This window comes from Rhinolophus ferrumequinum, chromosome 3 (genome assembly GCF_004115265.2).
Source record: "Rhinolophus ferrumequinum isolate MPI-CBG mRhiFer1 chromosome 3, mRhiFer1_v1.p, whole genome shotgun sequence".
NCBI classification, from domain to species: Eukaryota; Metazoa; Chordata; class Mammalia; order Chiroptera; family Rhinolophidae; genus Rhinolophus; species Rhinolophus ferrumequinum.
In genome coordinates this window covers 2,772,384-2,787,382 of record NC_046286.1, presented here as the reverse complement: position 1 = coordinate 2,787,382, position 14,999 = coordinate 2,772,384, and the positions used below count along the sequence as shown (strand labels likewise).

The 14,999-nt window shown below is 37.2% G+C and overlaps 1 protein-coding gene across 1 annotated transcript in view; it reads left to right on the top strand.

Annotated features, from left to right (window-relative positions):
* Window positions 1-14,999, top strand: part of TSBP1 (testis expressed basic protein 1) — a 70,305-nt gene that overhangs the window by 44,605 nt on the left and 10,701 nt on the right. Inside the window, exons 23-24 of the mRNA XM_033103166.1 lie at window positions 2,606-2,623; window positions 7,701-7,721. Of these exons, the coding sequence (XP_032959057.1) occupies window positions 2,606-2,623; window positions 7,701-7,721 (39 nt within the window). The remainder of the gene's footprint in view (window positions 1-2,605; window positions 2,624-7,700; window positions 7,722-14,999) is intronic.

The following is a 14,999-nucleotide window of genomic DNA, read 5'->3' as shown; positions in this document are numbered from 1 at the left end:
TTGTAAATTGTCACCGATGGAAAAATATGGTAGCTGTTAATATTTTTTTATTATTAGAGTTTATAAATGGTTTTGGTAGGAAATAAAAATGTAGGAGATGACAGAAATAATATTGAATTGGCAACAGTAAATTAATGGATATCTTATTTTTAAAAATAAATTTACTGAGGGCCTGCCGTGTGCCGGGAGCTGGGAATTCAGCAGAGACCAAAACAGAAGATACTGCCCTCCTGAGTTTATATGTGAATTTAAACATTCCCAACACGTTTCTCACCCACAGAAGTAGAGAATAGGAAGAAAAAGTAGTTCATTTGTCCCACTTCTGGAAATGGAGCTGTGGCATCTGACAAATATGTTTGGTAGTGCTTGAGAATGTATTTCTGTCTTCACTCACTGATTGGTATCAGAGAAAGCCATCTTCTCTGTATCCATGTTAACAACACCTGCCACTGTAAGAAATTCCCCTTCTATTTGATAATTCTGTTATGCACTCACTATGGGCGTTTTCCTAAACATGGCTGTTTCCATTTCAAGGAAAAGACTGACGTATTTCTCACACCCTCTCCTCAAAATCCTGATAGAATATTTATGAATTTATACAAAGCACTGACCACAAAGATTGTTGGAAAAATAAATGATTGATATTTTTGTCCCTAGTAAGTTAAAATACCCTACTAAAAACAAACAAGACTACATATTTAAAAATATTTGTGGTAAGGACATAATAGAGATTATATACGATTGCCTGAGGAGGGAGTCAGGACAAGTGAAGTCTCTCCTCATTTCTGACTGTGCTGGAACGACTCCTGTTCTCTGACATTTGCATACACATCAACCAACTCCTCTCTTGCATTACTGAGTAATATCTGGAAAACGAAACTGATAAACAGAAATAATTAAGAGTGGAATGAAAATCTCTTAGGATTGGGGCTCTATTGACTTTTCAACAAAAGACTACATTTTCAACTAAATATAAGGTAGAAATGACAGGAAAGTGGGAAAACTCATGAATAAGAAGGGAGTAGAGTGAAAACGGAAGCAAAATTTAAAGGAAATGAGGCTTTTTCCAATGCTGAGGTATTTCACCCAAGAAAAACTGGGTGATAAATGGAAAAAAAACTCACCTCTTTCCCACCCTTTCAAAATGACTACGTTACTGGAAAAAAAAGAGACTAAAGTAACTCGTATTGTACAAGGCTCTGCAGCTCACTCTTCCTTTTCATTCCAGAAATTCCTGTCTAAAAACAGTATCAGTAAGAATTCTAGTATCAATGTCAACCCTGTCATCAGTGTCAATCCATACTAATAATTTGTGTTTGGATTTTAGCACATGCAGCAGTTCCTATCAGTAAGTTCCTTTTCTTTTCATAAATCTGGTACAAATTGGGATCCCAAAATGAGAAATTTTTTTCTAATTCTGACCAATTCCATTAAATGCTTTCATTTACAAATATTCCCTTTCCTTTCTTACTCAGCAACCTGATGGGTTGTTAATTATTTAATGGAAATAAACATTTGACAAAGAGACTAAATTTAAAAGAAACACTTTGTTTTCTTTTTAAAAAAATTCAAATCGCTTTTAATAACAAATAAAACTTTCCATTCTGAAAAACGGAAAGATATACAGGGTGGGATATCACAAATGTGAAGATACCAATGAAGAAAAGGAAAAATCAGGAAGATGAAAGAGAATAGTGGCAATTAGCATTCAAATTTATAATTGTTTTAAAATACTGTGCAGAATTTAAATCCTCCATACTAGATAAGGAAGAAAAACATGACCTAAGCATACCTGTACTAGCTCTCTCTGCCTTTCTACTACTATTGAAGTAGTAATATTTTCCTGTGATTCCCCAAATGAAGTCAATGATGTTGGATCTGCTGGCAGTTTCTGGGTGTGGGCCGGGATCGTGTCTCGTGAAGCCAAAGAATGGACACACAAACCAGGGAGAGGCAAAAAGTTTTTAAAAGAGTATAGTTTGTTAGAGGCAGGAGAAGAGGTTGCAGCTCCCTAGCGAGAGGGGGTCCTGAATGGGGGTGCCGGTGACTGAGGCAAAAGCTCTTACTTTTATACCTTCCCCTGCCTGCTTGGGGAAGGGGGCTGGAGCCTTCTAATGGAATTCGTCTATCAGGTTTGTCCTGTTTGCCCACCCTGAAGGGATTAACAAAATAACCCACTCCTATCTATCAGATCTGCTCCTTTGTCCGGCCAGAAGGGATTTGAGATTATCTATTAACCTCAAGGCATATTCTCATGTCTTTGTCCTGGAGTGAAGGAGACATTCCAGGGCCTGGATTTGTCTGTTTTTTTTGTTTATTCCTCCAGGGACCCCCGACCCCCCCCCCTCCCGTCTATGTAGCAACCATAGAAACTAACCTGTCTCACTATGTTAAAATATGCTGAAGCCAGTCACATCAGACTGGGAATGTTCCTTTACCACAAAAGAAATGCTAATCCCTCTGATTCCATTATGCATGTTTTTCTGGGGGAGGTTTGGTGTCTTCCAAAGATCTCCTTGTTAATGCCTTGGAAGACCAAGGAAGGGAACTTATTCTTGATCCAAAAACTCGGCTAATATATTTTTGTTTCTTGTTTTTCTGCCAGTTACTACAGTACCTATTGGTAAGTTATTATTCATCTGTTTCTTAATTCCGGTGTCCTTTAGCAAATTTTCCCTGAAGTAAAGGATTTCACGTTCACATTTTCCAACCCCCTTTGCCTTCCTATTCTCTACTATCCTTAAGTTACTAAAGATTTAGAACTATAATCTACCCAATGACTGGTAAAAAAAAAAAAAAATTGTAATAAATGTTAAACAATTAAGGGCCTGAGGTAGTATTTTTCACCTAATGAAGATAAAAACTTAAACTTAAATATAATAAGCAATGCTGGCGATGCTTTGGTAACAATTATATATTCAGACATCACTGACCCCATTTAAATTAATATAACCCTTTTAGAAAGCAAATTTGCAATATTTGCAAGATACATAGAATATAGTATCTTTTAAACTTGTAATTCCATTTCCAGAGATACACCCTAAGGAATAATTCTAAATATGGAATAAAACCACTTGCATGATGTGAACTGGTTAAAAAAAAAGATGCAAAGGTAATATATTGCAGTGATTACGAAAGAAATCAGACGGTTCTAGGTTCAAATCCCAGTTAAAATGCCAGATATGTGGCTTTGAGTGTATTATTTAATCTCTCTAAAAATTTAACTTCTATTATCTCTATTTGGTAATACCTCTAATCATTTCTTGAAAATCTGATGCTCTCATTCTCCTTATTCTAACATTACTGAAAAGATGAAGTTTTTTATAAATTAGTGGAAAGCATAAATGCCTACTGGCAAAGAAAACTAAATTGAGAAGGGGAAACAAGTGTTTCCACCAGGGAAATCAAGCCACCAGGGAAATCTGAAGACAAAGAGAGGGAGAGCGGAGAAATCATGTCTCTCAGCCAAAAGAGAGAAGACAGGAAAATTATGAAAGCTAAATTCGAATGTGGCAACATCTGATTCCTTCCTCTTACTAGGCTTCAAGAGTCTACTTCAGCATACTTTCCAGTGGAGGATTTCTAAGAACAACTTTTCCAAAAATTACCAATGAATATGGAATTATTTTTTCCTGATTTCCTAAGAAACATATATACATACTTTCCCCTTCCTTACCTACCTCTCCTAAAATAGACTTAAATTTTTCATGTTTTAGTTACTGATGTAAATGATGGATCTGCCGACAGTTTTTGGGTGTGGGTCGGGATCGTGTCTCATGAAGCCGAAGAATGAAAACACGGACCAGGGAGAGGCAAAGAGTTTTAATAAGAGTATAGTTTATTGAAAGCAAAGGGTCAGAGCTCCCGAGCGGGAGGGGGCCCAAATGGGCTGCCCAGTGACTAATGCAAAAGCTTTTACTTTGATACCTTCCCTTGCCTGTTTGGGGAAGGGGAGCTGGCCCTTTTAATGAAATCCGTCTACCAGGTTTGTCCTGCTTGCCCATCCTGAAGGAATTAGCAAAATAACCCACTCTTACCTATCAGATCTGCTCCGTTTGTCAGGCCGAAAGGAATTTTATGATTAACCTCAAGGCGTTGTTATATTTTGTCCTGGAACAAAGGAGTGATTTCAAACCTGGAGTTTTAGGATATGGCTGTCTTTGTTTATTCCACCAGGGACCTCCCTGTCTACCTAACGACCTGCTAACCAACCTGTCTCATTACCATAGGTTGAGAACCTCACCAACTTTATTAGTCAGAGACCGTATTTGTTACTCTTTCAAAGCAACCCCCGAGAGGATCCATTTTTATGTTTTTGATACGGGATTCTGAAGTACCTCTAGCAGTTTAATTCTTCATTTGACAGTCATAAAAAGCTTCTTCTAAGTTAACATTAACTAGTCAATCACTGTAAGTGTTGTGAAAGAGCCGAGTATTTTTGTCAGATGATTAAACGTCCATTCTTACATTTTTTAGCAGCACTAGCATTAAGACAAATTTTATTCTAGAAACTAGGTGGGGTATGACCTCGACTTGAATGAGATTTTCTGTGTAAGTTCACCAGCTGCCTACCTTTTAGCCGCTTTCCATATTCCCTTCACCCCACATAAAAGGCCAAACATTTTTATCTAATGACTATATTTTAATTCTCTTCTAAATGACCTGTGAGCAAAGAATAAATCTTTAACTTACTGTAATAATAGTCTTTATAGTCACTATTAGCTTATAATTCATAAATAATGCTTACCTATAATGATTGTGTGAAATTAATATTTGATACTAATGAAACTAATATCTAGATATTAACTCCTAATATCCAAACAATCATAATTACTGCATGCCATCCCCCACCACTCCTCTTACCGGCAGTTTATGTGAAGTTGTGGGTATACTGACATCTCCTGCTTTGCCCTTGAAGCTGAGGCTATTGGACAAAACCAACAGAGGGGTTGATTTATCATATTTCATTGCAGCTTCATTCTTAGGAATGGTCTCAGAAATTCTTTTCCTCTCCCACTATAAAGTAACTGAATTTTTGGAAGCTTGAATTTTGTGTGAGGTTGACTAGAGTTCTTTTTGAAACCCATCAACATGCTCTTTGGTTGGCAATTCTAATGCCCTTTGGCCTCCCATAGGGTTGGGGGTCCCATGCTGTGATTGGCTGTGATCACTTCTGTTAATGCAAAACCTAAGTGGCATATTTCCCTATCTCTTTTGCTTTTAGATTTTTCTGTATTTCCTAAAATGATTAATTTTAAGTGAAAAAACTATTGATGCGAAGGATAAAGTGGACAGATATAATATGGACTTGTCATTAAAAACAAATTTTGTAAAGTAATAAAAACTTTAGCTAAGATATTTTAAATTAAGGTGGGAATAAGTAACTATTAATAAGAGATTGAGCTAGAAAAATAATATAATGGAAAGTGAAGAATTACAAGATTAGAGATTAAAATAGGAAGGAAAAATAAAAGCAAAATTTAAACATTGATAGCTCTTGAAGAGTTTTAAATTCTCATAAAAATTGGGAAAAAAAGGAAGATGAACTAAACTCAACTCCATTTTGTCCACTCTAAAAATATCTACCATGATAATAATTATGTATAGTGCCAGGTGGGTACTAGACTAGTCAGGGATCACTTCTTAAATTATATAAATGTCTAACCACTATGTTGTACACCTGAAATTCATATAAAGTAATATTGAATGCCAACTGTTGTGGCCACGCAGCAGCCTACCCGTCTGTCTCCTTGTACCTGCCCCCAAAGAAAGGAGAGTCTGTGAGACGGATCCTTTCAGGGACTTTGCTTCACCTTTGTGTTTGCACCTTATGCCTCCCTGTTTGGCCCCCAAAAGATGGCTGGTCAGCCAAATACAAGTAAAATTCCCCATGGGGCGGGCGTGGGGGGGTAGGGACAACTCAAGCCAGGCGCAGTCGAGTGGGGACCAACAGGAGAACCTATGGGGTTCACAGAGTTGGGCACAACCCCCCACCTTCCCCAGGCTAAGGAGAGCCTCTGCCTCTGTGGCTGCATTCCTTCCCACAACCTGCAAGGGAAGAGATTCAATGATGTGCTCTCCATCTATTCATATGTATACAGGTGTGTTTTTTTTTAATTTATTGGGGTGACAATTGTCAGCAAAATTAAATATATTTCAGGTGTGCAATTCTGTATCACATCATCCATAAATCACACCGTGTGTTCACCACCCAGAGTCAGCTCCCCCTCCACCACCATACACCTGATCCCCCTCACCCTCATCCCCCACCCCCCAACCCCCTTACCCTCTGGTAACCACCAAATTACGTTCCCCAGATTAATTTTCAAACCCGTGGCCATCCTGTGGTCACCGACTGCCCTCCAATCCCCTTACCCTCCCCCCCACTCTCCACCCCTCCTGCCCATCTAGCAACCCTCAGTTTTTCCTCTTTGTCTCCAAAACTGTTTCTGATTAGTTCATACAGGTTTTGTCCCTTAGGGAAGTACAAACATCCTGAGACTTACGGTTCAGCTGCCTGCAGGCAAGGGTGATTGGTTTGAATCAGTTTCCTATTAGGATGTATGGGATTCACAGATCTTGAGATTGACAAGCTTTATCTCCTTTACTTCCCCACCTAACTAATAAAAGCTAATGCACAGGCCCGATTAGGCACCCAGCCCAGACCTTGAGGCTGCCGGTCCCTTGGCCCCCACACTTAAACTCTATTCATGGCTGCTGTCTTTTCACAACAAACTGTAATTGAAAATTTTAAAAGGGGGGGATGTGAAGGGGAATAAGAGGTTCAAATTTCCACGCATAAAACATAAGTCTTGGGGATGTAATCTACAGCATAAGGAATATAGTCAATAATTGTGATAGCATTATATGGTGTCAGATAGTTTCTGGACTTATCATGGGGATCACTTCTTTAGGTATATAAATGTCGAATAGCTATGATGTACACCTGAAACTAATATAATACTGTATGTTAGCTATAGTTAATAAAAATCTTTAAAATAAATAAATAAATAATAAAAATATCTACTATGAAAGATTTAGGACTATAAAGGAAGATCAGGAAATTGAAACTCTTGGGATTGCTCATTTGTCATTATAACTGATCCTTGCTCTGCCCTATTCTATACCCCTGAAAGATATGCAAGTAAGAACACTTGTCTTGCATGTGTTGCATGTTTTACCCATGCTATTTTTAAAGCCAAATTTAGAATCCTAGTTAAATCCCAGAGATTATCAGAAAGAAAAAATGAAAAATTATGACATACGTTTTTAAACTGATAATTAAAAATAAACTTTCTGTGCTCCAAAAAGATTGCTGACATAGTGGTAGAGGTTTGAAAGGAAAAGAGAATATTGAAGGACAGAAAAGAAGATGAAGAGGAAACTTAAGTTAGTAACCTTTAACTAGTTACCAGTCTCCTGCAAGATTCTGACCCTTACCCTAGTTAAGAAGGTTTTTTAATAAATCATTAGAAAAAGTGAGTTTTACTCATATAACCCCTCACACAGGCCTTCCAAAATGGTCTAGATTTTTAGGTTATTAAATCAGGGTTAATATTGAATTAGTAAAGGATAGCATATTTGTGCAGGATTGCATGTTTCCAAAAGTCCCATTTCTGATGTTCCAAGTGGATTTTTCAATGAGAAATGACTACATAATTTAGAAAAATAATAATTTGTTTTATTTTATTTTATTTTAGCAATTGGTCCAGTAGCAGCTGGTAAGTTCCAATTGTTTTTCTCAGTTTCTTCTGGTCCTCTTCACATCTGGGTTTCTTTATTTGCTCTATATCTGACAACTTTAAACCCAGAGAGTCAGATTATTTTCCATCTCTTTTCCTCCATGTTTTCTGGTATTCCTTTAAATTACAATAGTTTGAGGATTTGGGTTTTTTTTTTTGTTGCTGTTGGTTTATTTTTTGTTTTGGTTTTGGTAAATCAAAGGCCCACAGAAACAGGAAGCCACGTGTCAAGGACAGAGGGGAAAAAAAGTTGCTCATTTGTTTAGAGAAGTTACAGAAGGGAAACAATGCTGGCAAAAAATGTTTGGGTCAGTTCACAGGAAAGACCATGGAAACAACACACTAAAAATTCGTATTTCAACCTAAAGTTATAGGATCACAAAACAAAATTCAAAAAAAGTAGAAAAAATAAAATGAGAAGATAAGAGTACAAACGCAAGTATAAGGAGGGACAGACTGCACAATGTAAACAAAGAAACTTTATCATAGCTAAACCTGGACCACCAGCGCTGCTCAGAGAACAAGGAGTAGTATTTTGGAAGCCTTTTCTGACTTCCCTTCCTTCAATGAATTGAATTGGAACCTGCCTTTCATAATACTTGGGTAAACTACAAAAATGTATTTGTGTTTTCATTTTTTTATAAAACTGTTGGTCTAAATGCACCAATTAAAAAACAAATAGTATTACAAAATTCTGATTAATGAAATCAAAGAACTAAATAAATGGAAAGATATTCCATGTTCATGAATAGGAAGACTCAAAATTGTTATGATGTCATTTTTTCCCAACACAGAGATTCAACGCACTCCCAACAAAATCCCAACAAGGTATTTTGTAGAGACTTATACTGATTCTAAAGCTTAATGGGAGAGTCAAAAGACCCAGAAGAGCCAATACAATGTTGAAGGAGAACAAAGTTGGAAGACTGCCATAACCCAACTTCAAGACTTACCTATAAAGCTACAATAATCTAGACAGTGTAGTATTGCTGAAAGAATAGACAAATAGATCACTGGAACAGAATATTTAGCCCAGAAAGTCCCACATAAATATAGTCAATTAATCTCAGACAAAGGGACAAAGGTAATAGAATGGAGCAAAATAGTCTTTTCAACAATGGAGCAAAGACAGTCATTTCAACAAATGGTGCTGCTACAGCTGGACATCCACATGCAAAACAATTAATCTAGACCCAGACCTTACAGCTTTCACAAAAAAATAACTCAGAATGGATCACAGACCTATGAAACCCAAGACTATAACACTCCTAGAATATAACATAAGAGAAAATCTAGAGGACCTTGGGTATGTCAATGACTTTTTAGATATAACACCAAGGGCATGATTCATCAAAGAAATAATTGCAAGCTAGACTTCATTAAAATTAAAAACTTCTTTTCTGCAAAAGACACTATTAAGAGAATTAGAAGATAAGTCACAGACTGAGAAAATATTTGTAAAAGACACATCTGCTACAGGACTATAACCAAAATATATAGATAACTCTTAAAAGTCAACAATAAGAAAACCAACAAACAGCTGAAAAATGGGCCCAAGACCTTAACAGACACCTCACCAAAGAAGATAATATTGATGGCAAAGCAGCATATGAAACAATGTTCTACATCATATGCCATTAAGGAAATGTAAATTAAAACAAAAATTAGATACTACTCACACCTATTAAAATGGCCAAAATCCAGAACATGGACAACACCAAAAGCAGGTGTTGCTAGATAGTTGATTATAGTAGCTTTACTCATAACTACCAAAACTTAGAAGCTACCCAGTTGCCTTCAGTAGGTAAATGGATAAATAAACCGAGGCACACCCAGACAATGGAGTGTTATTCCATGCTAAAAGAAATGAGCTATCAAGTCATAAAAAGACAGGGAAGAAACTTAAATACGTATTACTAAGTGAAAGAAGCCAACCTGAAAAGCCTGCATGATTCCAACTATGTGACATTCTCAAAAGGCAAAACTGTGGCGGCAGTAAAAAGACCAGTGGTTGCAGGGGTGCAGTAGGGGGGTAAGGAGGAAGGAATAGGCGAGCACAAATGATTTTTAAACCAGTGAAAATACTCTGTATGATACTATAATAATGGATGCATGTCATTATTCATTTGTCCAAACCCAGAGAATGTACAACACCAAGAGTGAACGATAATGTAAAACTATGGACTTTGGTGAGTGATGTGTCACTATGGGTTCATCAATCGTAACAGATGTACCACAGAGCAGAGAGGGGTGGGGGGAATTGATAACTAGAGAGGCCATACATGTGTGCCGGCAGGGGGTACATGGGAAACCTCTCTACCTTCTTCTTAATATTTCTGTGAACCTGCAAAAGGAATGCCTTTAAAAAACTTAGCAGAGTAGCTTAGAAAAACATGATCTAATTATATACTATCTATAAGAAATTCACCTCAAATTTCTCAATAAAAGGATAGAAAATAAAAACCACGAAAGCATTAATTTTAAAAAAAAAGGAATGGCTATATTAATATTACATAAAGTAGACCTCAGAGCAAAAATTTACCAGGAATAAAGAGAGAAACATTACATAATGATTAAAAAAAAAAAATCAATACACCAACAAGACTCAGAAATCCCAAATGTGTGTATGTACCAAACAATAGAGCTTCAAAATTTGTGGGAAGGAAAACTAATAGAACTGAAAAGAGAAATAGAAAAATTCACAATTATAGCTGGGAAATTCAACATCCTATTCTCAGCGATTGATGAAACTACTAGATAGAACATGAAAGTGGTGAAATAATCAGTCATGCAGATATCTGAGGGGAGAGTATTTTGGGTAAAGAGGACAATGAGTAAATCACTCAGGAGCAGGAACGTTTTCAGGCTGTTTGAGGGAAAGCAAGAGGCTGCAGCAGAATGAAAAATAAGGTGAAGAAAAACTACCAAAGAGAGATGGAGGGACAGATCTTCTGGGATCTTCCTTTGAAAGGTGCTGTAATGACTGACTTTGGCTCAAGCAAGACCTGGGGAGTCGGTGGTGGATCTTAAACAGAGGAATGACCTGATCTCACCAGAAACTTTAAAAGGATTCCTGTGGCTGCTGCATTGGGATTGATTGGAAGGCAAGGGTTAAAATAGAGCAATTACAGATGACAGTAGCGTTGACCACAGTGAGAGTTTACAGGTGGTGAGAAGCAGCAGGTTCTCATAACAACTGAGGGACCTGCTGCCCCACTATTAAACCACTGCATTCTGCTAGGGGTCTTGGTGATACCTTAGAAGAAAGAATTAGGGAAATAAGAGTAGGGAAGTACTCACTAGTAAGTTCCTAATCTATTTCTAGTACTTTAGTGTCTCTCTAGGGTCGATGTATGCAAACTTTTCTGCAGGGGGCCAGATAATAAATATTTTAAGCTTTGCAAGCCATAATGTCTCTGTCACAACTACTCAACTCTGCTGTTGTAACACAAAAGCAGTCGTAGACAGTATGTAAAAGAAAGAGAATGGATGTATCCCAATAAGACATTATTTGTAGACATTAAAATTTGAATTTCATATAATTTCCACATATTACAAAATATTCTTACTTCTTTTCAACCATTTAAGAATGTGTTATTCATCCTTACCTCACAGGACATTCAGAAACAGGAGGCAGGCTGGATTTGTTCTGTGGGCTATACTTCGTCAACCCCTGCTCTAGAGTTTAAATACCCCATTTTTATGCCCGGTAAACATAATCCTGGGTATTATGTTTCTCACAATTCTTTCTTATCATTTTGTGCTTTTTAATGATAGATGTACCAAGTGACATCAACATAAGAGATATACCCATATTTTAGTGCCCAGCCACAAATGTACCTCATTTTATAAAACAATGTCAGTGACTAGTGTTAGCACACATTTCCTAAGCAAGACCATTATACGCGTATATCCCCTATTTTATAAATTGTAATGTTGAAACTCTGGACAAAATTTCTGATGAATAATGAAAAGATAATTTAAAATAACTAATCACAGTGACATCAGAATTAAGAGAGTGAGTTGTTTCTTTTTTTTCCCCCCTTTGATTAGACATCATAACTTAAGTGCCTCTACACATTAACAGGATATCCGGGAGCTTCTACCCTCCTGCCCTCTGAAAGTGGGCAGATGGGACTTTGGTGGGGGCAGCAGATCCAAGGAAGTCAATGAACCTGCCCCACCCCCACTCCCTGTAATCAGGAAAAATGAAACCCGGAGAGTGCAAAACTGGGCAGATGCCCACAGCCAATAGAGAATTTGTCGAGGTCCACCCTGCCTGTCAGGGGAATCCATCATGCCATTGGAGTTGGAAAGAGATGAGTTTTGAGGCAGAGCAGAGGGAGGAACTCGCCCCACCTCCCCATGGCCACACTTCAAGGCCATGGATTTGGGCAGTGCGGTAGCAATGTCTTCCCCAGAGAAGGTGGAAAGTGAAAGTGGTGAGTGATCAACTGGCTCCCCGTTGTGTAGGTTGCACCTGGCGGGACCCATTTCTGTACAGCAGCACCTGAGTATCAGAGGAGGGACCTCCACGACTTGGAGGAATGAGAAGAAAGGGAAAGAGGCAGACAAGAATATCAAAGAGCACTGAAGGAATGCATTTTCTGTTGTCTGCTTCGGATATCAGCAGGTCTGCCCACGGACCTCTGGGAGTATCCCAATCAAGGATCCCCCTACCAGCTGCGGGCACCCCCAAAGCCGGAGGTGCTAAGCCATATCTCCTCCTACTCTGACAGCTCTTTCTGTGTGCTCCCAATTGCAGCTTTCAAAGCCAGGTCCTGGAGGAGAAATCACAAACCAGTTACAGTGCCACCTTCTGGAATTAAAAAAAAAAAAAAGATTTCTAATTGCCAGCCTGAATTGTAACAAAGTAAATATAAATTTTTAACTAAGGATGTGTCTGCTATGTCAAATGAAAAAGCAGAAGCATATATCATCAAATACTGCGAAAAATCAAGGAAATAAGTATCACAAACAGAATGATAATTCTCCAGCAACCAAACTCTAAGGCACAGAATATTGTGTTTTAACTGACAGAAAATTCAAGTATTTGTTATGAAGAAATTCAATGAGCTACAAGAAAATTCAGAAAGACGATTCAATGAATTCAGTAATAAAATTGACAGAGGGAGCACTTCACCTAAGAGACTGAAAACATAAAAAAGAACTATATGAATTCTAGAGCTGAAGAATTGAGATGAAGGATACAATAGAGTACATAGGTAAAGGGGAGACAGATGGAAGAAAGAATAAATGACTTGGAGGATAGAAATATAAAAATAATTCAGTAACAAAAGGATAGTGAACTTAGATTTTAAAAAAGTGAAGAAACCCCATGAAATTATCAGATTTGATCAGAAAGAATAATTGGTGTGCCAGAAGGAAAAGAGAGGAAGAAGGAGGCAGAGAGTTCATTTAAAGAAATAATAGCCCAGAACTTCCCAAACCTTGGGAAGGAATTGGACATACGAGTCCATGAAGCTAATAGGACACCCTATTACCTCAGTGCAAAAAGACCATTCCAAGACACATTATAATGAAACTGTTAAAAACAAATGATAAAGAAATCATCTTAAAGATAGCAGAATGAGGGAATTAATTAATTAAACTACAAATTAACTCCCATTAGGCAGACTATCAGCAGATTTCTCAGCAGAAACTTTACAAGCCAGGGAAAGGGAAATGATATATTCAAAGAGTTGCCAGCCACGAATACTTTGTCCAGCAGTTATCCTTCAAATATGAAGGCAAAATAAAGGCTTTCCCAGAAAAACTGAGGGAGTTCACCACCACTAGACCTGCCTTATAAGAAATGCTGAAAGGAGTGCTGCAAGCTGAAATGAAAAGATCCTAATCAGCAACATAAAAACATGAACATGCACAACACTGTGGTAAAAGTGAAAAATTACGTCAGAATTAGAAAACAGTGACTCTATATTGGAATGATGTGTTACCCACTTAACTATAATGTAAAAGTTAAAGTAAAAGAGCATTTAAAATAACTATTGCTACTATAATTTGTTAACACATTCACAGCATAAAAAGAGATACATTGTGATATAAAAAATATAAAAGAGAAGGAGTAAAGGGTGGAGCTTGATAGGTGAATGAAAATAGTTGCTATCAGCCTTAAATAGACTTTTATGCACGAGATATGTTTTATGTAAGCCTCATGATAACCACAAGGCAAAAATCTAGAGAAGATTTGCAAAAAAGAAAAAGGAGACACTGAGCATATCACCACAGTAAACCACTAACTAACAAAGGTAGGCAGAAACAGATGGAAAAAGAAATAATAGTGAGACCAAAAAAAAAAAAAAAATCTGAAGGAAAACAGTAAGATGGCAGTAGTAAGTCCTTACACATCAATAATCACTTTAAACATAAGTGGATTGAATTCATAAATCCAAAGGCACAGAGTGGCACAAGACTCAACTGTAGGATGCCCACAGGAGACTCATTTCAGCTTTAAAGGCACAGAGGCTCAAAGTGAAGGGATAGAAGAAGAGACCCCAGGCAAGTGGAAACTAAAAGAAAGTGGAAATAGTCATACTAATACCAGATAAAATAAACTTTAAGCTAAAAACCGTAACAAGAGAAAAAGAAGGTCATTATATAATGATGAAGGGATCAATACAAAATATAATAATCATTTATATAACAATCACACCCAACATTGGAGCATATGTATATATATATATATATATATATAGCAAATACTAACAGATCTGGAGGGAGAAATAGACAAGGCAGTAATATTAGGGGGCTCCAGTACCCCACTATCAACAATGGGTGGATTATCCAGACAGAAAACAGCAAGGTAACATGGGCGTTAAACCAACTTCCCACCAAATGGACATAACACACGTGTATAGAACATTCCACGCGACAGCAGTAGAACACACATTCTTCTCAAGTGCACATGGAACATTCTCCAAGACAAATCATATTATAGGACATAAAATAAATCTTAGCAAATTTCAGAAGATTGAAATCTTACCAGATATCTTTTTTGACCTTAATGGTATGAAACTAAATGTCAACAATAAGAGGAAAGCTGAAAAATCTACAAATATGTGGACACTAAATAACACACTGCTGAACAACCAATGGGTCAAAAAATAAAACTAAACAATTATCTTGAAACAAATGGAAGCCAAAATACAACATATCAAAACTTATGGAATACAGCAAAAGCAATTCTGAGAGGAAAATTTATGGTGAAAATGCATATGTGAAGAAATTAGAAAGATC